Raw genomic sequence first — 25,310 nt, 5'->3', positions numbered from 1 at the left:
TTTGACGTTAAAAGATCTGGATAAGCAAATTGTTTCCTTTCCTGCTACTTCCTCATTCTGTTTTGTACCTATAAAGTATTCTTTACATAAATCATTGTCGTGTGTGTGTGTGTGTGTGTGTGTGTGTGTGTGTGTGTGTGTTAGCACTACCTCTGGTAAATTCATGTCTGTAAATTCTTATATGCTGATCTATAAATATTGCTATCAAGGTAATGCAGAGTCTGCTAACAGGAAAATCATTGGCTTTAGGGCAAAGATAGTGAGATCCAAGCCTAGGTCTACTAATTATTCTATGTGTTACCCTATGCACATCACAGACTCACTAAACCTAAATTAGTTTATCATCAAAATGTGGAAAATAATATATGATCTATTCCTCGTGAAAACGACAAGGTGATAGATTTTAAATTGGTTTGAATTTTTGCAAGTATTGAACAAATAAAAGTAATTAGTCATCTTTTACACCCATATTCATTTGCTTATACAGGTAATATTTTAATATATCTACTTTAAATCATTGACTTGGCAAGTTACCAGAAATACATATTTTTGAACAATCTAGGCATGCTCTTTATCCTCATAAAACTTTTAATCTAGTAAAGATTGATATTGAGTGAGTAATTAAAATATGATCAAAGTGAATTACAGCATATGGTGATATAGTCCCAAGAATCATAACCTACCTTGATGAACAGAAAGAAGCCATTCTCCCTTTTTAATTTAAATTTTTTAAAGCAAGGGAAATGTACCTTTGTGCCTTATGCAGAGGCAGCCATAGATCTGAAGGCTCTACTATAGGAGAGGTCATATAGTCTTAAAAATACAAAGGAAGCCATAAGTGTAAAGAGCACAGAAAGCAGTAAGAAGAGTGGTACCTGACCAGGTTGTGCAGCGGGGCTGGGTGTGAATCTGAAAGGCAAGAGTCAGACAATGAGACCATATCATACTTGGTAGGTCATAGGAAAAATTTTGGACTTTGTCTTGAGGACAGAGAGGAGTCATTGAAGTATTTGCAGCAAAAGAGTGACAATCATATTTGTGTTTTCAAAAGGTCATCTAGCTACACTGTGGAGTGAGAACAATAGAAAGAGAAACACAGGAATAGATGCAAGAGATGATAATGGTTTCAACTAGGTCAATAGGCAGTTGACATGAAGAAAAACAGGCTGGTTCAGGAAACGTTTAGGGTATTTAATGTTTAGGATATGGTGACTGTTAAATGTGGAAAGTGAGAGAATTGGAGGAATCAAAACTGATGCCAAGGTTTCTGTCTTGAGAAACAAGGTCAGTGGTACTGCTGTTTGCTGAGATTGGTAATACTGGAGGAGGAGGTTTGGGTAGAACAGTAATTGCTAACACTAAATAAATGCTTACAACTTGAAGATATAGTTTTCAGTGTTTTGTATGTATTCTAGTATTTTACAGATGAGGAAACTGATAGAGGTAAAATAAGGTGCTCTGGGTCACAGAGCCAGGCAGTTTGCTCCAGAGTCCAAGCTCCTGACAATGGTAATGTGCTACAGACCTCTCAAGAGCACCATGCCAATTATGTGTGTGTGACATACAACTTCTGAGAAATGTGCATCTTTGTAAATTGTTAGATGCCCATGAAACATAAAGTAGAAATGACAAGGAAAGTAAATCTGCGTTAAACATTTAAAAAAATGTGCAGTCATCCACTTACCATTTAACTTATGTTAAATGAAGTGAGAGTTGGGAAAGCTGAATGATATGGTAAAGAAAAAGAGGGTACAATTAGAAGGGTAACAGGCTAGAGGACAAATTCTAACATGGTATCTCTCAGTGTCTGGGTAGAGAAAGTGACACCTGGAAAAACTGAAAGGGAAGAACGAAAGTGGAAGGATAAGTGTCAGAAGAGTTGATGTCAGGGGAGCCAAAGGAAGAGGGTTTTTAAAAGGAAGATTTAGTTCTGTGCCCAAAACTACTTGCTAATATGTCAACTAAGGAAGGATTAAAAGGATAAAAGGAACTAAGATCAAAACTTCCTTTAAACATTGAAATTAACCTCTTGCTTTCCTAATATATCTATTCTTATAACAAAGACTCCACTAACATTGAAATTAATCTCTCACTTTCCTAATGTATCTATTCTTATAATGAAGACTCCACTAAACTAAAAGGAATATATATATGCACACACATATATATATATTCTCTATCCTTGCAAATATATATATATTATGTATGTGCAAAAGTGTGTGTGTGTGTGTGTGTGTGTGTGTGTGTGTGTGTGTATGTATGTATATAGCAAGGATAGAGAAAATATAAAAGGAGACATCAGCAGATAAGGAACTTCAGAAATTTTTAGAATACAAGAAAGAGGATGTCATATATATTTATATAAATGCAATGTATATCTACATTGCATATATGTGTGTGTGTGTATGTGTGTGTATATGTGTATATATATAGTACAAATTACAAAGCACATTACTGGCAACATTATAATAAAGTACCCACAAAGGGATATGAAAATAGGTTATATACCACAGACCTTCTTAGAATCTTGGAAATACTGGGTACCAGGCAAGAAATTGAAGAGACTTAGTATTGAAAATAGGAAAACTGACTGAAAGTCTCTATACACATAGTAACATGGCTACACTCCAGGCAGAAGACCAGAATATTCTTCTCCAGAATATTTTTCTGGAATATCTTTTGGCTTACTGCCAGATTACCCTGCAGTAAAACCTATCAAGCCTGCAAAACTTCCAATTCGTTTTTGAGGGTTTCATGCTTCAGTATAGGAGGACAGTCAGGAATCAACAGATATTTGTGGACAACCTTTACCATGAAAGATAAAGATCAAAAGAAACAAGCAGAAAGTAGAACTCAAATAACACAGGAAGCAAGGGAAAAAAGAAAGTCTGCAGTTAATATCTTCCGAGAAAACAAAAATGATATGGCACCTTGAGACACAAATAGGATACTATGAAAAAAGATCATTCAGGAAACAACATACAACTCTTGTAAGTAAAAATATGCTGTTCGATAAAGGGTAAGTCAGGACCTGGATTTAGGAGATAAAGTTGTGAAAATCTCACAGAAAATAGACGAAAAAGAAAAAATCATGGAAATTTCAAAAGAAAAAATACTTGAATTACAGGATAAGTCCAAGAGATAGGTCCTCCATCCAGTTAATAGAAATCACAGAAAATGATTTTTTAAAAGAAATGAAGAACTTATCAATTAAATAATAATAAAATTTAACAGAATGCAGGATAACTGCTTCTAGAGTGAAAGGACTCATCAAGTACCTTGTATAATAGATAGATTTTAAAAACACATCAAAGCACTTTGTCATGAATTTTCAAGAGTGAGGAAAAACAGAATTCTAAAATTTTCTGGTGGAGAAAGAATGTGGGTGTGAAATAGGATTTTGAATAAGAATTGAAACTAGAAAATATGATAAATAAAAACTTTTTTATTTATAAAGAAAAGGTACTTCTGACATGCAGGTCCTCAAAAAATATACCTACCATAAATCCTTTTTCAGCAAGTGAACAGACATTACGTTCCACAAAACCAAAGGAATAAATCAAGAAAGAAAATGACATGGGATCAAGAAAATTGGAAATATAACACAGGAAAGAAATGAAAAATTCACAGGATGATAGTGAAGAGAAATTCTAGGATGACAGCTGGAAAAGCAACCACTCCAGACTAAATCAAAAAGATATTTTATTCCTAAAAGGTTACTACAGAGTGGGGGTTAAGGGGAGTCAAGGAGTAGCACTACAATCAGATTGTTTAGAAATTCAGGGGGGAAAAACCTCTACAAAGTTGAAAGTTATTACGTGTAGGGAGCATAAATCAGGAATAGAAGGAATTGTGATTGAAAGTCAATAAACTAGATACCAGAGTCATCAATGAAAGAATGGGAATGTGCAAGAGATTGGTAAACGAAAGGTATGAGGACAGGTAGAAAGATATTAATACTTTCTACTTAATACTGTCTAATGAATAGAGCATGAGACCATCAAATGAACAGAGATTTTACAAGATGAGAGAAGAGTCATAGTTTTTAGGGTGCAAGGGGTACAGTAATCCCACCTTCCAACCCAGAAATTGGCTAATCAGCATGTGATGTGAGAAAATCAGCTTGCTCCACTTTTAAAGGCTATAAGGTAACTAATGACCTTAGGGGAGAACCAAGTTTTAATTGGGTCTATGAGGATGGGAGGGAAGAGCATTCAGTGAAGAGAGACTGAGCCTCAGTAAAGATGTTTATCACGGTATAGACACAATTGAAGAATTCACATGCAGCAGAGGAGAGAGGAGAAGCTGGGTCAGGGAAGTAGCTCAGCCTGTAGACAGTGGAACTTGCCAAATGGTTTAGGTTCAGGCCTGGATATTCTGTTTTTCCTCTTGATTCATAATTTAAGATGTGCAATGACAGCAACACAGACATCAAGAAATAGCCACGGTGAGTGAGAGACATTGGGCAACAAGAAGCATGAACAATTGATTTATTACTCCTCTGTGGATACAGAAGCAAATGGGTGTGTGCCTTGGGTCAGCTCTACCGCATCATTGTGGGTGGGTTAAAGTGACTACTAGTCACCCAAATAAAAAACCTGGAAATCTTTCAAGACCCTGCCCTCTCTCACAGCCTCTCTTCCACCTCTCATTTAATCTGTCATCAACTTTTAGATTCAGCTTCTTAAATATCTTCCCAATCCATCACTTCTCTTTATCCTTGCTGCCACTACCATAGTCTATGCTATCACCACTTCCCTTTACAACCACAATAATCACAACAAACATTTACTAAGTACCTATTATATATAATATGTTAGATACTTATGAGGGTGCATTTACTGGGTGCCTACTATGTGCTAGATGCCAGGTAATGACATGAAAAGCATCAATCCTGCAATCAAGAATTTCAAGTAAGGTTATGTAAAGCAATAGTTATAAAATCTTGCAATTCTGGTTCCCAGAAATGAAAAGAACGGGAGTTTGAAAGATAGAAAGTAATGGAAAAGAAAGGTCGTCTTTTTAAATGTTTTTATTCAGCCTTCTACAGATTACCTTGTGCAAACAATCATATATAAGTATTTATTCATGAACCTGTCCCTAGAACATCCTTTTATTAATTTCAGAAGTTGAAGAATGAAAAAGGATCATTTTAGTCTGAACATCTAACACCTCTTAAAGCATATTTTACTTGATTGCCTCCAAGTATTTTTTTCTTCTACCTTTTATTTAGGTTCATGGGGCACATGTGCAACTTTGGTTACATGGGTAAATTGTATGTCGCGGGATTTTGATATACAGATTATTTCATCACCCAGATAATGAGCATAGTACCCAACAGGTAGTTTTTTGAATCCTCACCCTCCTTCCACCCTCCACCCTCAAGTAGGCCCCAGCGTCTATTGTTCCCTTCTTAGTGGCCATGTTTGCAGTGTTTAGCTTCCACTTATAAGTGAGAACATGCAGTATTTGGTTTTCTCTTCCAGCATTAATTTGCTAGATAATGATTGTTTCCAAATTTGACTTAACATGAGCAATTTTAAAAACAAAATGCTACATTGTTTTTATAAATGTTACTAATTTCTGTGTAAGCAATAAATTTGTGTTACTAAGTAAAAATACATTAGCAAGTTAAATGCGAGTTTCAAATTCATGTTTATTAAGTTTTAATTCTGTAGCTGGCAAACTACTGTGTACTGTAATTTTAAGGATAAGTGAAACAAGATCTCCTCAGAGAACTTGCCTGATACATGGGGAAACAGCACAAATAATTTGGAAAACAATATGATTAATGGTCTGGGAACTCAGAGGAAGACGTTACTCATCTTTCCTGGGAAGACATTCACCGAGATAGTGACCTTTTCGTTAAAATAAGTTTTTCAAGCAATTATCAGTAGCTGATGGCGATTAGGAGGAGAGTACCAAATATATTCATTTATTCATTCCCACTTTCATTTGTTTATTCTACAATTATTGTTGAATACATACTATATATCAAGTACCAAGATAAATACAAGAATGAACAAAATAATCACTGCCCTGACAGGCCTTACTCTCTAGGAGAAAAATCACATGAAAAACAGTAGATTGAATAAAATGCTGAAGGTGCCATGATACAAGTCTTTGCAAAATTTCGCGGCATTTGGTCAGTTTAACCTAGAGGAATAGGAGAAAGATGTGTCAGCAGTGTCACAGTAATTTCTGTCATAATTACAAGTTGTTTTATTCCATATTACAAGGTTCATAAAGATAGATCCCCATTTCAAAGTGAATAACCAATCCAATTATAATCTGTAGTTTCAACAGAATAAAAACGCCATGAAAACAGGGTCTCTGTTCAATGCATCACTATCTCCACTAGAGCAGTGCCTAAAACAGCTGTTATTCAGTAAATATCCATTCACTGATGAAATTTGTGGGCTAAAAGAGTACCTCAAAACTTTTGGACTGAAACATGAATATTTTACAGAAATGGGAGAAATGTTTTTTCCAACAAATTCTGGAAGTTTCTGTTCTACACTGTAATTTGTGTAAAAATAGAAAATATATATAGTTCCATGTTTCAAGTGAGGAGGTAAGCATGATAGTAGCATTGAACTGAGACAGGATTGTATTCTAATTCCAAAACTGCCATTCCAAAACTGTGTGATGATGGGAAATCTCTTATACTTTTTGAGCCATTTTCGAATTTGCTAGATGAGAATAAAACCTATTTCATACCTCGCAAGACTGTTTAAGGATTTAATGATAAAATGCGCATGTGTGTCCTACTTTAAAGTATTCTAGACCATATACCAAAATTAAATTTCTAAGTTTTAAATATTACAAGAATGCCTTCCAAGGGCAGTGGATAAGCTGTTTTGTTTTGTTTCTGCGTTTCTCTAGTGCAGTGCCTGGAGATGACCACCAAACGGAAAATCATCGGCCGTCTGGTGCCGTGCCGATGTTTCCGAGGTGAAGAAGAAATCATCTCAGTTTTAGATTACTCCCACTGCAGTCTTCAGCAGGTGCCAAAGGAGGTCTTTAACTTCGAACGAACATTAGAGGAGCTTTACCTAGATGCCAATCAAATTGAAGAACTACCCAAGGTAACTTTTGACAACCTAAAATATACAATGTAAATGAGTATTTCATAACTTTCAAAGACTTTATTATGATGATAATGTTAACTATGGGCTCCTATCTAGGTAACTGACAAGCCATTGAAATTGATATAACTTCGCCCAATATTCTCATCACCTTTTAATATTACTCCATTTATGATTTCACAGGCCTCTGTTAATAACAAATTGAAATCTATAGAAATCACCATTTGATGGATTATGCCTCATTATCTTCATTTAAAATGACCTCTGTAAAAATATAGAGTAGAGGGTTGAGATCAATAGTTTATGTTTAGAAACAAAGGAATAATATGACACTACTCCAGAACTGAAAATTTGTATGTTGTTTATTAAGGTGACATTGTATTACAACCTTGAATTGTATGCTCTAAGTCTAAGAAATGCTTTTACACACATTAATACTATTATGAAAACATGTTTTTGTACCTGTATCTAAAATATTTGATTATTATAAGTAGCACTGGATGTATGTGGCATATAACTAGTAAAAAGTTTACTAGGAATTTGAAACTATCAAACTTTGTGTACATACACACACACACACATGTGCACGCCTGTGCACACACACTGCCATTATGGCATTGGGCCATGCAAAGAAAACCAGGTCTCCTGTGACCTTATTCCTTATCGCAAAAAAGACTGGATGATAAGAGATTAGCTAAAGCAGACCAAGGCCACACAGCAGAGAGGTTCAAAATCTAAATCCAGGGTTCCTAATAGTCACCTAAGTAAGTAACCCAGATTAAGTAGTGAGCATGGTATTTGCCTATGAAGGGTTTATATGGCTGAGAAGGGAAACAAACGTCATGCACTCAATTTCTGTTGCTTATGATAAAAAGTAAAAATGTATATTAAATATCCAGTAATCAAGAAAAGAATCTTCCACAATAAAAACTTGAAATTAATTATCAGAATCTGATATTTCAATATGCTGATCAAAATAAATTATGAACAATTATTTTTACTTAGAATTATAAATTGTCTCTTATTGGCCTTTTGGCTAAGATCAAGTGTAGAATTAAAAATTATGCTGTTTACATAATACTTCAAAGTTAAGATCTATTTGACATGTACTTGAAAACCAATATACTTCATTTTTGACAAGCTGTGTATGGTGTCGTCTGTCTGGGATATTTCCTTAGATGACACTATAAACAGGTATAGTATATTTTTTAGGGGTAGGTCAGGCCTATAAAAATATCATTGACTACATGTATTCACACTAGGATTGCACATGAAGTAAAGCCTGTACTGAAACGGACTGTCTGTTCTACCAGATGAGGAACTACTTGAGGGCAAAGATGGCACCGTATTCATCTCTGTTTCCCGGTAGATGGGCAGTCATGATGAATTTCACATACTAGATACTAAGTCTATGTTGTCTCTGATGATAGGACAATGCAGAAAACTTCATATGCCATAGGACTTGATTAGCAAAAGTATATAAGATTGAATAAGTTAGAAACGTGGTAACCCACTCTAATTTAGGAAAACAGGCATGGGGGGTGGGGGGTTTCTAGGTAAGGCTAATCTAGGATTGCCAGAAAAAAATAGAGGACACTCAGTTATATTTTACTTTTAAATTCAGAAACAGACAACATTTTTGTAAAATTATGTCCCAAGTTTTGCATGGGATACATTTACACTAGCATATATATGTGTGTGTGTGTGTGTGTGTGTGTGTGTGTGTGTGTGTGTGTGTGTATTTACATGATATTCAAATTTATCTTGTCATCCTGTACTTTTATTTGCTAAATCTAGCAACTCTAGGCCAATCTGGTCATTTAAATCTTTTTCCATTTCTATGCAACAAATTGTGTAAGATAAGTAGTAAAAACATGATTAATTTATCAAGCAAGTATTCATTTAATATCTGTTCTACTACACAGTACTTGAAGCTTTAGGGGGGTTACAAGAGAAATAAATCTCAATCTCTGCCCTTCCGGATCTGACAACCTAATTACAGAGAAAAACTGAAGCATTAGAGGCAAGTGCTCAGTGATGTACAACCAGAGCCAAAGAGCCAAGTACCATTGTAGAGCTTATGTATAGAGACGAGCCCCATTTTTGGAGAAGTAAGGGAAGAACTTGACCAAAAAGCACAGATGCAAAATTTAAGATGCATCAAGAGTTAAAGGGAGCAGAGTTGTGAAGAGTCTGGAGCTGCAGGTGCATGGATGTAGATGCGGGCAATATGTAGGGAGAGTTGGGGAGGACTCCGGTTATGAAAGTTCTTGAAAGTCACATAGTATTGTTCGAATTAACACATTGATAAGATAATTCCACTGAAAAGTCTTATACATCAAGGAACTCACTAGGATCCTAAGTAGGCTTGGAAGAGAAGTTTTAAGATATTTTGTCTGTTTTGTTAGTTAAAATAATTGACTAACGATAATTAAAAATAATATAAGTACACCAAAGAGTTAATATCTTTTACCAGTGTATTATAGTTAAGGAGAATTTATTATCCTTATCATTGACCTGCCTTATATATTTCAAAGAAGTTTTACACAATCTTTTAAGGTTTCTGTGAGTTTCAAGGTTGAATTTTTTTTACTTTCAAAAACAGCTTTGTAAGCTAGTTTCCCTTAAAGTATTTGATATATTAAAATATGATCTAAATGATCTGATATTGAGGAAATCAATACAGATGTATTTGTGCATCATTGGAAAAAAAATAAGAAATACAAAAATGAAAGGAATAATGTATCAGAGTTCATTATATGTATTTCAAGTAACAGAAAACCCAATGCAAACTGACTTCACAAAGAAATAGGTTTGATTGGCTCTCGTAAGTGGAAGGCCCATCTCAGGACAGTAATCAGAACTAGTGTGTTCCTATTCACCTTGGCAGGAATAAATTTATTCTGAGGCTGACTTTTCTCATGGTAGCAGAACGGCTGTAGGAGTTCTAGAGTTCACCTCCACAGCATCCAAAAACAGAAATATCTGACTCCTTAAAACTCTTTCTGAAAAGGACAAAAACTGTCTCCCCTAAAATTCTTCAACTAATTTGTCTGCAGATCTCATTGGCATTAATTGTGTCACACGTTTCCTGCTGATGTAATTCCTTTGCTACTTGAGCACAGAATAAGCTATATAAGAAAACTGGGATTACTGTAATTGGGCTAAATAATAATGGGTCACCTCTGTAGAGCTGTGGCTGCTGGTAGCAGTACAAGGGGAAGGGGTGGAAAGGGTAAAACAGCTGTTGCAGAGATAACCTTAATGTGCACTATAAAGAAACTGCTATAAAATAATTATTTCAGGAGGAGAAATGGCTCAAAATAAAAAATAAATAAATAAAGTTCTTAATGACCTATACAGAGCATTGAGCTCTTTAAGGATTTAAATCTTTAAAGTTAGATTAAATAAATTATTTTGTCTGCCATTTTATTTTATGGCTTTCTTTGAGTTGTTATTCAGATCTGTTGAGTAATAAGATAGCCATTTTATTCTTGATATTACATAATAGTAAGAATTACCTTTTATATATGTGTTTATTCTTTGCTTTCTGATATTGTACACAGAGAATATTATAATTGGTCATGAATCTCTACTATAAAATGTTATATAACACAATGGGTAGAGAACAAAAAGTCAAGGTAAAGGCATTAGGGAAGATATATCAAGAATGTGTCAGAAAAGATACAAGAATAGATATGAAAGAACAGGAAGTATTTTGATTAGGAATAGTTCAATCTGTGTGTCTTAATTTTCTGTAATGAAAGGTAAAAATACAAAATGACATGCCTTTCACACAGTGATAGAAACCCACGCAGCTTATAATTTAGTACTGTTTTGCTTGTTATTTTGAATTAGGAACTTAAAATTATAGACAGAGTAATAGACCATAACAGGTGCATATTATACATGAAGTAGAGTGGGATGGCAAATTTGAAAAAAGCAATAAAGAGAAAAACTGCCAAAAAAACTTCTTGAAATTGAAGAACTTTAAAAAAGAGATTATAATTAATTTTGGAAAAGTCAACATATGACTAAATTGAAAGACCTGGAGGGTGAATTTGGTAGACAAAATCAATGTAACCACATGTAAAAGAAATGGGACTAAATTTTAAGCACCATACTTTCAACATTTTCTTGGCTTAAAAGTTTACAATCCACTCCAAAAATACTTTAGAGATAAGAACCAGAGCTCTTGACCCAGACAAATCTGGAATTATATCCTAGCATTGGTATTTGGTTAGAAAAGTATTTTTCCTGGAAACCTGTTTCTTCATTAGTAAAACTGGGGAAGTAACGACACTGTCTCCTGTGGGTGGGTAGGTGGACAGATAGATAGGTAGATAGGTAGATAGGTAGATAGATAGGTAGATAGATAGATAGATAGGTAGATATTTAGGTAGATAGATAGGTAGATAGATAGATAGATAGATAGATAGATAGATAGATAGATAGATAACTAGGCAAGATGATGTCACTGGCATACCCGGAATAGAAAAATATTCAATAATTGATATTTATTATTCTATCACAGTTGAAATAAGATTTCCATGTTAAGTTACCCTAAATCAAACAAAAGTAAGATTATGTAACATCTCAGGATAGTTCTAGGTGTTGACTAGTCGACAAAAAATATTGTGGCATGACTTTCTCTTTATCTGAAATCTTCAAAGACATCTTCTAGGAAAACATTCTCTGGTCCATAAAACGTGATAGGGTTTTGACCTACACAATTACATCAACACATTTATGATAATACCACTACTTCCCGAGATAATTTTCTTGACTCACACAATAACAATATTACATTATTTTTATTAGAAGCAACCCTGGAGATTATTTAATTTAGTCCTCAATTTTTACTAATAAGTAAATCCAAAAGGAAAATTTAATTGACTTTCCTTAGGCCACATGGCATGTTTGAGTCCTATCCAAAATTATTACCAAAGACTATGTATTAGGAAAGGAGAAGTTATGCTGCAGTAGAAACAGATCAGAATCTCAGTGGATAACTGAACAGAAATTTTGCTTTCTGTCCATTAGTGCTGGCAGGGACCACTGCTCTTCACGAGTCCATCCTAACAAGTCGTTCAACTTTCCACCCAATGCAGAATCATATGCTTATTGTTTCTCTTGCAATGGCCACCCAAGCTCTTCATGAACATTTTTAGTAATGGAAAAAAATCAATAATTTAAAGGATAGACCATTATATCACTGGAAAGTTCTAATTTTTAGAAAACTCTGTAATATGCTAATGATGTTTCCCTATTTCCATCCATCTATCTGTCCATTCAACACTTGGCTAGGAGTTCAGGGTGATACAAAGATTGTTAAGGTATGCCTTCACTCAACAAGAAACTATGCATCCATCGTCACTGCCTTGATCCTTCAAATATTTTTAAAAATTCATGTACTTTGCTTAATGGTTCTAAGACAAGTTTCCAACTTCTCTTGACTATTTTTCAAAGACATGCTATCTAGACTCCTAACCATCATAGTTAGTTTCTTCTGCACAGATTGCAGTTGTTAGCTTGGTTTTAGATATTGCTTTATCAAATAAAAATATTTATCCAAGTGAAAGAACGCCAAAAAGCAATATATAAAATGTAATCAAACTCAGGAGAGGAGTCATAGTTGGAGACAGATATGTAAAAGTCATCCTTCCAAGAAGTGAGTTAAAATCAACAGACAAAAATAATTCCTTAGAAAGGAAAAAGACAATTGCAGAGAAAAAATATTAAACCTTAAATAGTGAAATGATAGTGTAAACTCACTACTGGAACTTGCCTAGAAGTTATTTGTGTTTCCCCCACCAGTCATGACAACTTTGCATACAGAGGCAAAATTGGGAAATTTTATTATGCTCATGAAGCCAAAATATCTCTCCATGGGTGAGAGGAATGTTAACATTGCAACTGATTTTGATCTAGGTTTCTGTAACTTATAAAACCTATTTGCTCTAATGAACAGGAGACAAAGAGAGCAATTTACTGTGTAGCACTTTCAAAGCTAATTCTAGATATTTTCAATCCTCTAAGACATGTGCGATTTGAGGTCTTGCTCATTTCACTTATAGAGATCACACATGAACTCTTTTGTGTCTGAAGGGTGAAGTTCTTGCTTCCTATCAGAGTGCCATAAAACACTCAGAGCGGATAAAACATTGGTGAGATGTAGAAAAGTTATACAGATATTTTAAACAAATTAGCAGGAAAACCAAGATATGTATTCTTAAAACTTACTCATTTCCTGGAGGCACATTGACGGTGTCTTCATTCGATGCTGCTTTTACCTCAGCATGACGCAGATCAGTTGATCCCAGGCTTCTGGACGGAAAATCCAGCAAACTGTGGGAACTGACATTCTCTTTCTTTTGCTAAGTAAACATTTTTAAAACACTCATATATGACTTTGATTATTTAATTGTAAATGCTTTTACACCCAAAAATAGCAGAAATCCTCCCCAACTCTTTAGAAAATAAATGAACAACAAAAATGCATCTGAGACATGCCAAGCTAGAGCTCCATGTTCATGAATGGCAAATGGGCTCTGACAATTATGCTCGAGGAGTTTGGGCACATAAATGCCAAGCAGGCTTTCTCCTGGGAGACTTTACCCTTGGTCTTTCCACTGCCAGGCTTGCTGTGAACCATGGCTCGCTCCTTTGTTTCCTTCAGATATCTGCTCAAACATCATTGGAGAAGCGTTTCCCCATTAACTTATACAAAATAACACCCACTATCACCACCACTTATTCAGCCTGGACAAAATTTTAAGCCTCATTGTGTCTCTAAGAGATATCTCATACAACTTGATTGTGTTAACCAGTATTAAGACACTGCCTAACTACTTTCTCATTGCCATAAAACATCTCTGTAAATGTCTCCCTCTGATATGCTGTCTATTATTTTACAAGGAATAAGAGCTTTGACAGTGGCCATAAGTGAGGAAGGAAGGGGAAAGTTGGAGTATATCTGCATATGTGTAAAACACAGAAAATAAAACTCTCATGTAGCAGTTTTTACATTTTTGATGCTGATCCTGAGAGTTGGGGTGACACGGGAAAATTTATGTGATTCCTCCATAAGGCAGGACCTAATACAACACACTCTTTGCATTTTTCCTTCCTCTCAAACTCTGAGTACTTGTATCCGTATAAATTAGAGCTATCACATAATGTTTGCTCAAATAAAGGAATGTGCTGTTTGAGTCTAAGAGCAGTCAGAGGTCAGATGTCATGGAACATGCTTTTATGTTTGGGGATGTGGGGTGGAATAGGTTTTGTAAAATTCTTTCCAAACAATATTTTGTGATTCAACTAGTATAAGCTTCTTTTTAAATAGAAAAAAATAACCAACAATAGAAGGAAGCATTCTGACAAAGAGCATAGTAACTATAGTTACCAGTTATTATCACAGATGTACTGTAGTACAATGTAAACAATTCTGGTGAGAGAGGACCTCAGTTTAACACAAGTTCTGCCACTAGTTAGTCATGTGACTTCAGACATCGTTTAACTTCTTTGAGCCTTAGCATCTTCATTTGCAGTAGTTGCTCATCTAGGTTTGTTCTTCCTCATCTCCTACAATTGTGGTGATGATCAAATAATACAAAGTATGTGAAAGTAATTAAAAAACAGCAAAGTAATCTACAGATTGAGCATCCCTAATCTGAAAATCTGAAATCTGAAATGCTCCAAAATCTGAAACTTTTTGAGCACATACATAATATTACAATTAGAAAATTTCACACCTGATCTCATATGACAGGTCACCGTCAAATCATAGTCAAAATGTAGTTTCATGTACAAAAGTTATTTTAAAATATTGTATAAAATTACATTCAGGTTATGTGTATAAAGTGTATATGAAGCACAAATGAATTTTGTGTTTAGACTCTGGTCCCATCCCCAAGATATCTCATTATGTATACGCAAGTATTCCAAAATCTGAAAAAAAAAAAAAATTGAAATCCAAAACACTCTGGTTCCAAGTATAAGGGATATTTAACATGTATAACTGTTGAGTTAAGAGAAATGGCTTATTTTAATAAGAAATAAGAGTCGTTTAATGAAGTGGCTTTGCATATTTAAAATAAAGATGAATCTAACACTAAAATAACAGAAAGCTCTTTTAGTTGCTTAACCAGTGGCTATAGATTACTATTTAATATGGATTTACAGCTGCATCAGTTACTTTTTTATTGTAGGCCAGAAAAACCAGCTGGCCATTTTAGGTAAAGATGAACATGTACTGGAAATATATCCAGGCTCTTAGAATTAATAGGAGCCTAAAGAACTTTACATGGAAAAGGGACAGGAGCCAAGAAAGTTCTAGACTGCTGCTCAGAATTTACACAGAAGTGATGGTCTGGGCCACACAATGCTGATCTGAGGATGTCAATTTACAAAGACCCCCATGTAACCGTGACAGTTGCTCAAGATTCAAATTCCTGCTGCCTCCACAATGTACAATGAGGGATGTCATTAAAAGGAAGATGAAGGTTCTAATGGAATAAGGGGAATGGATGTCTGATAAGCAAAATAAGCAAAAATAAAGCATTCTCTAATATTTTACATATCATATGCTTTCAATTTTATTGATGCTTCTTGTCATTCACTGATATTTGCAACTTAAGATGTATTAGTTCAAGGCCATGTTTTTCTTAAAACTTTAAGTAAAATTATTTGAAAACAAGGACACTTATTTATTTTGTGAGAGGTCTAATGAGATCAAAGGAGCCATGGAAGAAAGATCTTAGGGTGACAAATTTTGAAATGCTATTTCATAGTTGTGATTGTAGTTTATCAAAACTTGAATGAACATTGATTATTTTATTTTTTCCTCCTACTTAAAAAGGAATCCTTTGAAATGAAAAAAATACTTGTATCACGATAATTGCTGCTTAAACAATGGTCATGATTGAGAATATGAAATGCGTTGCTCGAGATTTAACACAGCCTAAGATTGCAAATGTTGAACAAAAAATTGCCACTTGTTTAATACAGTTGCCCTATTTTAAAATTTCATGTTAACACTAATTCCCTTAAGGGTTTATCTTTCATAAATAAGGAGTTTTCTGTAGCCTTGGCATGAGTAGCCCCACATATATCTATGGAGGGCTCTCCTAAGATCCTGGGTTTGAAAAAAGGTTTTAAAAAACGACCTTTTAAAATGCCTCACTTTCTCACCAATGATTTTGTGCATGATTCTATCCTCCAGTAGAAAACTTAGATTCACCTGACCTAAGTCTTGTATCCACTCTTTGATTAATGTTTCCAGAAATATGAGAACCTATAACTAACAAGGTTGCATGATTTTGTCCCCCAACGCCAAATGTATACAATTTTTCTGAATATATAAAACTACATCCAGGACAAAAGTATCTCATATATATGCATATGTGATACATAAATGATCAAAATTTGACTCTGTTTAATCTCTTTCCTAAAGCATCTTTTTTTATATATGTTCTTTAATTGCAATTATTTTTCAATTTCAGTAAATAAGTAATGTAGATTAACTCTCTAAAGCCCTAAGGAAGAGTGAGATGAAGGACAGATTAGCAAAACGTAGTTTGAATGTGGAAAATAGTAAATAATTTTGCTTACTCAGATTGTTGGTTTTACTTAAAATCTTTTATTATTTAAAAATGTGTAGTGTCAGCAATTCTTAATTATGTGAGTCAATGAGAAACTGACAATCTTCTACAAGTTTACAATGAGTAAGATGGCTTACACATGCCATCATTTATTTCTAACCTTTACCCAAATATCAAATCTCATTAAAATCTGATTCGACAACAAATTTGCTGATTTTTCCTGCCAACTTTTGAGAAATTATACCAAAAAATCTCAAGATTTTAGGTAAAATATATCAATTGATTTGTTCATTCACTCAGCAAACATTTCTTGGTTACCAATTATGTGCAAGCATTGTTCTAAGTGCCAGAGATATATTATTGAGGAAGATCAACAAGTTTCTATTCTCACAAAATCTACCTTGCTGCAAAAGGAGCATGTAAATCAACAAACAATTTAAAATAAAAGTGTTAGGTGATGGAAAACGCCATTATGAAAATAAAGCAGGGGACTGGGCGCGGTGGCTCACGCCTGCAATCCCGGCACTTTGGGAGGCCAAGGATGGCAGATCACCTGAGGTCAGGAGTTCAAGACCAGCCTGGCCAACATGATGAAACCCCGTCTCTACTAAAAATACAAAAAATTAGCCAGGCATGATGGCGGTGCCTGTAATGCCAGCTACTCAGGAGGCTGAGGCAGGAGAATCACTTGAACGGGAGGTGGAGGTTGCAGTGAGCTGAAATCACACCACTGCATTCCAGCCTGGGCAACAAGAGAGAAACTCTATCTCTAAATAAATAAATAAATAAATAAATAAATAATAAAATAAAGGAGGGGAATTGTTGAGAGGGTATTTGAGGTGGAAAGTGCAGTAAATGCCTAAAAAATGATCTTTTGTGTTGAGTTCTGAATGACAGGGAGGGGTCAACCAGCCAAGATCATGTAAGATCAGAGAAAGAATATTCTAGGCAAAAGGGACACTCTAAAGTAAGGAGTGTGGCATATTTACAGGACAGGAAAAAGGAGGGTGTGTAAAGAATGAGGGGAAGAGTGCTACAAGGCGCCACAAGAGAGGTAGGTGGGAGAGGTTGCAGGAGAAAGAGTGGGGCTAAATCATACAAGTTCAGATAAGCTAGCAATGGTCTTAAGATTTTATTCTAAGTGACATGAAGGGACACTGAAGAATTCTAAGACAAACAGTGACATGAAATTACTTATATTTTAAAAATACCACTCTGGTTGCAGTGAAAATACATTGTAGCAAGTCAAGAGCAGAGAAAAAGAAATTAGAGGCTATTGCAGTTGTACAGGTGAGAGGTTGGTGGCTTCAAGTAGACTGATGATAGTGAAGAAAAGGAGAAGAATTTCACACTATGTTTTGTAGGCAAAGTTAACAAAATTTGATAATGAAATGAATTTGGGAGGTAGATTAGGACCAGAAAGGAAATTTAGAAAGAGTTGCTATTGATAGAGGAGGAAAACAAGGAAAGAAGAGTTTTTGAGGATATAGAAAGAAAACTTATGTTGTCATGAAAGCCAGGAAAAGAACAGAAAGTGTTTTAAAAGAGGGAGTATAAACTGAGAGATTGGCTAAGAGGATAGAGGAGAGACCATTGTATTTGCTAGTATGGAAGTCGTTGGTGACCTTAATAAGAGTAGTACAGTGAAAACCTGATTGAAGTAGATTAAAAAGACGATGATGAATATAAACATCTCTATTTAAAATGTTTTGTTGGTAGGGAAAGCAGAACAATGGGACCAGCTAGAGAAGTGTATGAAGTCAAAATGCATTTTGTTTTGTTTTAAGATCAGTGACATGAAGGCACGTTTGTTCATGACTAGAATTAAATAAGAAGAAAGGGGGAGAAACTAGCTGCAGAAAATTGATGGAATAATTATAGGAGCAAAGTCCTGAAGGCAAAAGTATAGGAGATCCTCAGAATGTGTGAAGGGGAGGAATAGACATACTTCATTCATTGTAATGAAAGAGAAAGAAGAAAATATGAGTGCAGATGATGATGGTTGGCAGGACTTGAGGGACATAATGACACTGAAGTTTGGTTCAAACCGTAGAGGTTCCAATGTGTGAAAGAAATGCTGTGAGCTGAAAGGATGAGAAGTGACAATCTTACAATGTGCTAAGAAGGTGAGAGAGTGGGGTACATGAAATTTGGGATTAAAGAGGAATATTACTTATAAAATGAATTGAGGGCCTTAAATGTATAACTTAACTGTATTTTGTAAAGTTTCCTCTTAAAGTGGTGGTTAGTTGAGAAACAGATATCAAAGGCAAGTTCTCCTGAGGTCTTATATATTGTCTTATATGCCTGGGCCAGAAAAAACTGAGAAGACAGATGAACAGCTAAGAAGGCAGGAAATGCAACAAAAGTTTGTTGATCATCTGCTCTGTGCTAAGCACTTCATATGCAATAGCTTTTCTGTCCTCAGAACAACCCTGCCCAATAGGTTTTGTTGTCTTCACTAAATTTAAGGATCTTAAAGCACAGTGAGGTTAAAGAATGTACTAAAGGTTATACAGCTAGAAAATAGAGCTAGGCATGGTGGCTTACACTTGTTATCCCTGCTGCTAGGGAGGCTGAGGCAGGAGGATCGCTTAAGCCCAAGAGTTCAAGACTGTAGTAAGCTATGACCACACCTCTACAGCCTGAGAGACAGAGTGACACCTGATCCCTTAAAAAAAATGGCCTGGCCCAGGATGGTCATCCTGAGGATGGATTTGAAGGACAGAGTTTGGAGAGGTTTTTAGAAGGCAAACTTTACTGGATTGGCCATCTTGATATTGGGGGAAGGATCATCTTGATATTGGAGGAAGGAATCACAGGTGACTCCTAGGTTTCTGCTACGGGATATCTGGGTAAGCAAAAAGATGGAAGGCATAGAATCCAGGGACCAAAGCCCAGTTCAGAAGAGCAGTAAAGGAATATCTTACAAAACCAGCTGTACATTACCTTGAGAGAACAATCTTCCCATGCTGCAGCCAGCTATACAGGGCACAGGAGTGAATTGCTCTAGAATAAAATGTAGACCTAGCAATTTATCTGATGTGCTTTATGTTTAGAAATATAATTGCTTGGCATTTGACAGAGCTTTTGGAGCATTTGGAGAAAATTAAGGATAAATGTATAGAAAAAAACAAGCTAAAAAATGAAGCAACTTCTGGAACAAAAAAAAAATTTATGAGTAGCATATACATAGGATGAACAAATCTATAAATCTAATGTACAGCATGAAGACTATAGGTAATAAAATTGTACTATATATGAAATTCATGCTTAATGAGTAGATTTTAGCTACTCTTGCCACAGAAACAAGGAAAAGTGAGGTGATTTATATGTTAATTTTCTTCACTACAGTAGCCTTTTTGCTATCTATGTGTATTCTGTAACATCATGTTACATACTTTAAGTATACATATTACATTTATGTTTTAAAAAACTTTTATGAGTAAAGTAAACACAGGGTACAAATCCACGTATTAATGTCAGTATTTACCACGGATTTAACCAAAGATTTGGATGTAAGTATGCTGGGAAGATTGGCAAAAAGACTGATGGTGGCTTTGGTGGTGAGAGATGATATGATTTTTCAAATGCCATAATATGAAATAAATACACAATCTCTACAATTGATAGAAAAAGACAAAGAAATACATGCACATCTTTAGAAATGTAGAAGAAAATACAAGAAGTAATAGCTAAAAGAGTTGAAAGCAACTATCCCTACAAGAGAGACTGTGGGATGTGAAAAGGGGAAAAGAACTGAGATATTTTATTTTAAAAAATTTTAAGAGGAAAAGAGAATTGAGCTAGAAGAGAAAAACACAGGGAGTAGTCGTTCGGTAGAGCTGACCAAATCTGACAATATAATAGCACTTCCTTCTGAAAATGATTTATCAATGTGTCTTATAAAAGCCACACTAATAAAAATATATGTCCAGAACTCCAGTATATTATAAAACATGATTTGTGCAAATTAAATGAGGTAAAGAGTAAAAATGTAATTTCAAGTGTGTCAATTTCTGCTATCTATTGTTTTCACTACTTCTTTTAATAGTTGTTACTTGGTTATTGCATGTTTTAATATTATTCATTTCCAGCTTAATTCTTAGTATGTGACTTGATGGTTTGTTATACTCTAGAGAATTAATCCCCTATCAACTCCAAAAGGCAGATTTCATTCTAGAAGTGAGTCCAAACTGCCACATTAATAGAATGCCCTCTCTGATTTAGAACCACTTTGAGATCCAGTTCTTGACCAGGCACTCTTAGAGAGCCAGGTCACTCTTAACTTGTTACAGAAATGTAGGATTACTTCACAGAGATTATGAAGCTGACCTTGCATAGAACTGACGTCTAGTCAAATGTAAAATTCATATATGGACATTTGCTTTCAAAAATTAGGAGAGCTATATAAGGCCAGGAGTCAGGATCTACTATAGCAAATATGTACTGCATCTTTCTATAATGACAATTAATTAAATGATTTCTAAGAGAAAACCATAAATATGTTACAGAATCAAATGCAAAATTCATCTGAATTGTGAAGAGAAATCATATTTACTGTATTCTGTTGTTAGAGATACTGTGGCAGAAAAGTTTAAGAGACCTTGGACTAGACTTCAGAGATAATGAACAGTTCCCCAGATTGTGAGAAATGATGGGAAAGAAAAGAAGCAAAGGATATGAATAATGTAAGCTCACCCTTATTGCCTCCTAGCTAGTATTATTTAATTTCAAAGGTCAGCTCCAAAATCCCAATAGAGCCTCTCATTACGGAGACAAAGGGCAGCCCAAAGTGAAATGTCTGGGGTAGGGAAAACCACTAAAGTCTTAGAGTTGGGCAGACTTAACTTTGAATCCCAGCTTGGGGAAGGTTCTTAGCCTCAGTTTCTCTCCTATGTAAACTGGAGAAAATAGCATCTACCTTGAAAGACTGTCTTACTCATATCTTATTTTTATCATCTACTGACCTTGTGGTAATTCTTCTTCACTGTTATATATTATATAACATAATATGTGTGAAATGTGAGTATGGTGTCTGCAAAACATAATCTTTCAACAAATGGCAGTAATTGCTATGAGCTGCAATACAGTAAAGAATACAAAAAAGCTGGCCTCTCCCTATAAAATGAGAAATGATAGTTGCACTTTCCAGAAAGGAAGTTATCTTCTATTCCAAATTAACAGTGATATGAAATGAAACAAATCTTTTGCAGATACTTTGTCTTCCAAAATGTGTGTGGAAATAAATTTTTAATAAAATTCTAGAGATATGTATCCCTTCTATGCATAGAGGCAATTTGTTGTTTCCATAACGAACCTGAAACAGCACTAAGTGAGTTAAGTCTCAACCAGTCAGAGATTAAAGGAAACATCAACATTCTACCTCTTTCTTTAGAACCATTTTACTGCTTCTCTGTTTCCTGGTAATAATGCAGCCTCACTGCCTTGCTATTGATTTTTCATTTTGGGGTGTGTGGGGGTGTGTGTGGGTGTGTGTGAGCGGGGTGTGTGTGTGCCTGCATGTGATATTTACTGCTTCTTGCTTTCCTGGTAACAATGCAACCTCACTACCTTGCTATTGATTTTTCATTTTGGTGTGGGTCTGTGTGGGTGTGTGGGTTTGATATTTATTGCTCAGACAGTTAAGTTTTCTGTTTTCTTTAAATTTTAAGTGGGTGAATTAAAGGTTTGTTTCCTATTTTTCGAGATTCTTTACGGTGAATTTCCCATGGCCCTCGATGGAGTCTGTCCTGTGTGTGAGTGACCTTAAATAGGATTGAATTTTGCTTTCTACCAAGAGCCCTAAATAATTAAGAGCTAACTGATAAAAGGTTGAGTATAAGTTTATTCATTAACATTAATGACATTTGGTTCTGTCATCACCAATGGAACACTGCCACCAGCCTACAGAGGAACCCTAACACTTGAGAGAAATGGGGCAGAGCCAGGGCCCACAGAGGCAGGGTATGCGGGTTGCCCACAGCAGGAGGAGCTCTTTTTAGAAGAATGAAGTCAGGGATATCAGAGTGGAGTGTTCTCAGAAGGGAGGGATGACATCGTTAAACGGAATAGGGAGGCCAAGAAAGGCAAGAACTGTATAATCCATTAGACAAGGCAATAAAGTGTCATTTGTATCTTTTACAATGCCAGCTTCAGGGGAGCAGAGGCGAAAGCTCCTTGATCTTGCTGTTCTCTCTAGGTTATCACCTTCATCTGTTCTCATAGTTGTGAGTGAAGACTCACAAATCTACAATGCCAGCTCATCCCAGTCTCTCAATCTTCAAACTGGTACATGCTTGCTGGACTTACTTGAATATTCACACTCAACAAGTATAATTCCCCACCTTGAAACCTGTCTTCTGTCCTGTATTCCTTGTTTCAGTTGGTGACTGTCCATTCAGTTTGGTTACCAAGACAGTCATCATTTACTCTTTCTATTTGTTCAGTTTCCACATCAAATCAACAGCTAAGATTTTGTTACCTAAATATCTCTTAAATCTATCTCACCTCTCCACCCTATGACTGGAGCCTTTGTCAGACCTACATCTCACAGCTGACTAATGGAATCATCTCCTTAGTGTTATCTTAAACCAGCCTTTTCCCCCATTCTATTTCTCACACAGCCAATAGTGACCCATTCCAAATATAAATATGACCAGACTGTAACCTAAGTTAAGGAAGTTACCTGTCTCTTCTCTAACTTCAGGGGAAAAAACCACACAGCTTAGCATGGAATGCTGACCTGAGGCCTCTATAGTCTGGCTACAGCCTATTTCTGCAATATCTTCCTTCTTCTGCTCTCTTAGGAAGTGTTCCTGAAACACAAAGCTTTTTCTTGCCTGTAGGTTCATGCTGTTTCCTCTGCCTGGCACGCTACTTTGATTCATCTCAATTGTCACTTCCTCCCACAGCCTTCATTATTCACTCTCTGGCACATTTGTTCCACTCTCCTCTGTGCCTCCATATTACCATGTTCCATAGTTGTGCTTGCCAAACCTATGGCAATTATTCATTCTATATATGTATATATTTACTGAATGCTTACTCTGTTCCAGGGAAACAAGGGTGAAGAAGAAAGACACTAATGTGTGTCCGCCTCCCCTACCAGAATACTGAACTATGTCTATTTAATCTTTGTTTCCATGGGAACTATTGCAATGTTTTGTCCAAAGCTAGCTTCTCACTAAGTATTTATTGCATAAGTACTTATAATTTTGTAACAGTGGGTTATAGAAATATATATGCAAAAGTACATGAAAACACAGTAGAGAAACAACCAATCCTGCTTTGTTTGGAAGTCAGGGAGGTCCACCTGGCAGAAGTGCATTGCTGAAGACAAGACTAGAGCACAATCTAGTTGGGTTTTCAGATTAGAAATGGAACCTTAGGGAACATGGAACTAGCTCAATAATGTGGCTAAGTATGAATGGAGTCAGAATTCAAATCCTGGTCTATCTGATTCCAAAGTTTATAATCTACTTATTATCACTACCAGTGGAGAAAAAACTCCAGTTATACCATGAGCCATCTTCTCTCTGGCTCACTGACCTCAGTAGAGCTAGTCAGCAAAGTTAGCCTTTTGTCACTCACAACTGATCAGGGCATAGAAGGGCAAAACAATATATACATATATACACATATATATGTGTGTATGTATGTGTATATATATGTATCTGTACATATGTGTGTGTGTGTATATATGTACAGATACATACACAAACCAGCTAACACTAGTGTGGAACTCTAGATTGATACCATTCAGCCTAATTGTTCACATACCACATTGATTACCCTCTATAGACAAAGCCAGTATTTTTTACATGTCAACTAACGAAACTTTTACCAACCAATAATTACTAAAAAAGCAACAAAAGGAACCCCTCTTCAAAGGCACACCTATGAACAAGCATACTCATACACACATATCCTTTGTCTTTAGCTTAATAGAGATATCAGGAATTTACCCCAAATACACAGAAACGATGAAACTGGGTTGAAATTGAGAACACTTAAAGCTATGCTTTTAAGTTCAGCTTTCACATTTTTCTATTTCATTCTGGGTATTATTAGCTTGCTACCATCACTTAAAGTAATCAAGGATATGCAAGTTAAATAACACTTTCATTTAAATATTTTAATGCAAATTTTTATTGAATAGAGTAGGTATGGCAATGTGCTATGTCTTGCACATTCAAAGCAACAGCCGTTATTCCAATAAAACAGATATATTCCCTTCCTTCTAAGATAATAACAAATGTTAAAATAACCTTGGTCTTCCAAAGGGAAAAATGATTCAACATCTTTGTACAAATTGTTGTTTAAAAGATCTGTATTTTAAGAACAACAGGGCCGGGCGCGGTGGCTCAAGCCTGTAATCCCAGCACTTTGGGAGGCCGAGACGGGCGGATCACGAGGTCAGCAGATGGAGACCATCCTGGCTAACACGGTGAAACCCCGTCTCTACTAAAAAAAAATACAAAAAAAACTAGCCAGGCGATGTGGCGGGCGCCTGTAGTCCCAGTTACTCGGGAGGCTGAGGCAGGAGAATGGCGTAAACCCGGGAGGCGGAGCTTGCAGTGAGCCGAGATCGCGCCACTGTACTCCAGTCTGGGCAACA

General features: G+C 35.6%; 1 protein-coding gene across 1 annotated transcript in view; it reads left to right on the top strand.

Moving 5' to 3' along the window:
• The window catches only part of LOC108514057 (leucine-rich repeat-containing protein 7-like), a 490,227-nt gene that overhangs the window by 204,851 nt on the left and 260,066 nt on the right, over positions 1–25,310 (top strand). The window contains exon 3 of the mRNA XM_017850082.1: positions 6,886–7,088. Coding sequence (XP_017705571.1) covers positions 6,886–7,088 — 203 coding nt within the window. The remainder of the gene's footprint in view (positions 1–6,885; positions 7,089–25,310) is intronic.

The sequence above is a fragment of the Rhinopithecus bieti genome, unplaced genomic scaffold, assembly GCF_001698545.2.
Source record: "Rhinopithecus bieti isolate Rb0 unplaced genomic scaffold, ASM169854v2 scaffold_33245, whole genome shotgun sequence".
Lineage (NCBI taxonomy): Eukaryota > Metazoa > Chordata > Mammalia > Primates > Cercopithecidae > Rhinopithecus > Rhinopithecus bieti.
Note: the sequence above shows the minus strand (reverse complement) of the source record. Positions and strands in the feature narration are given on the sequence as shown.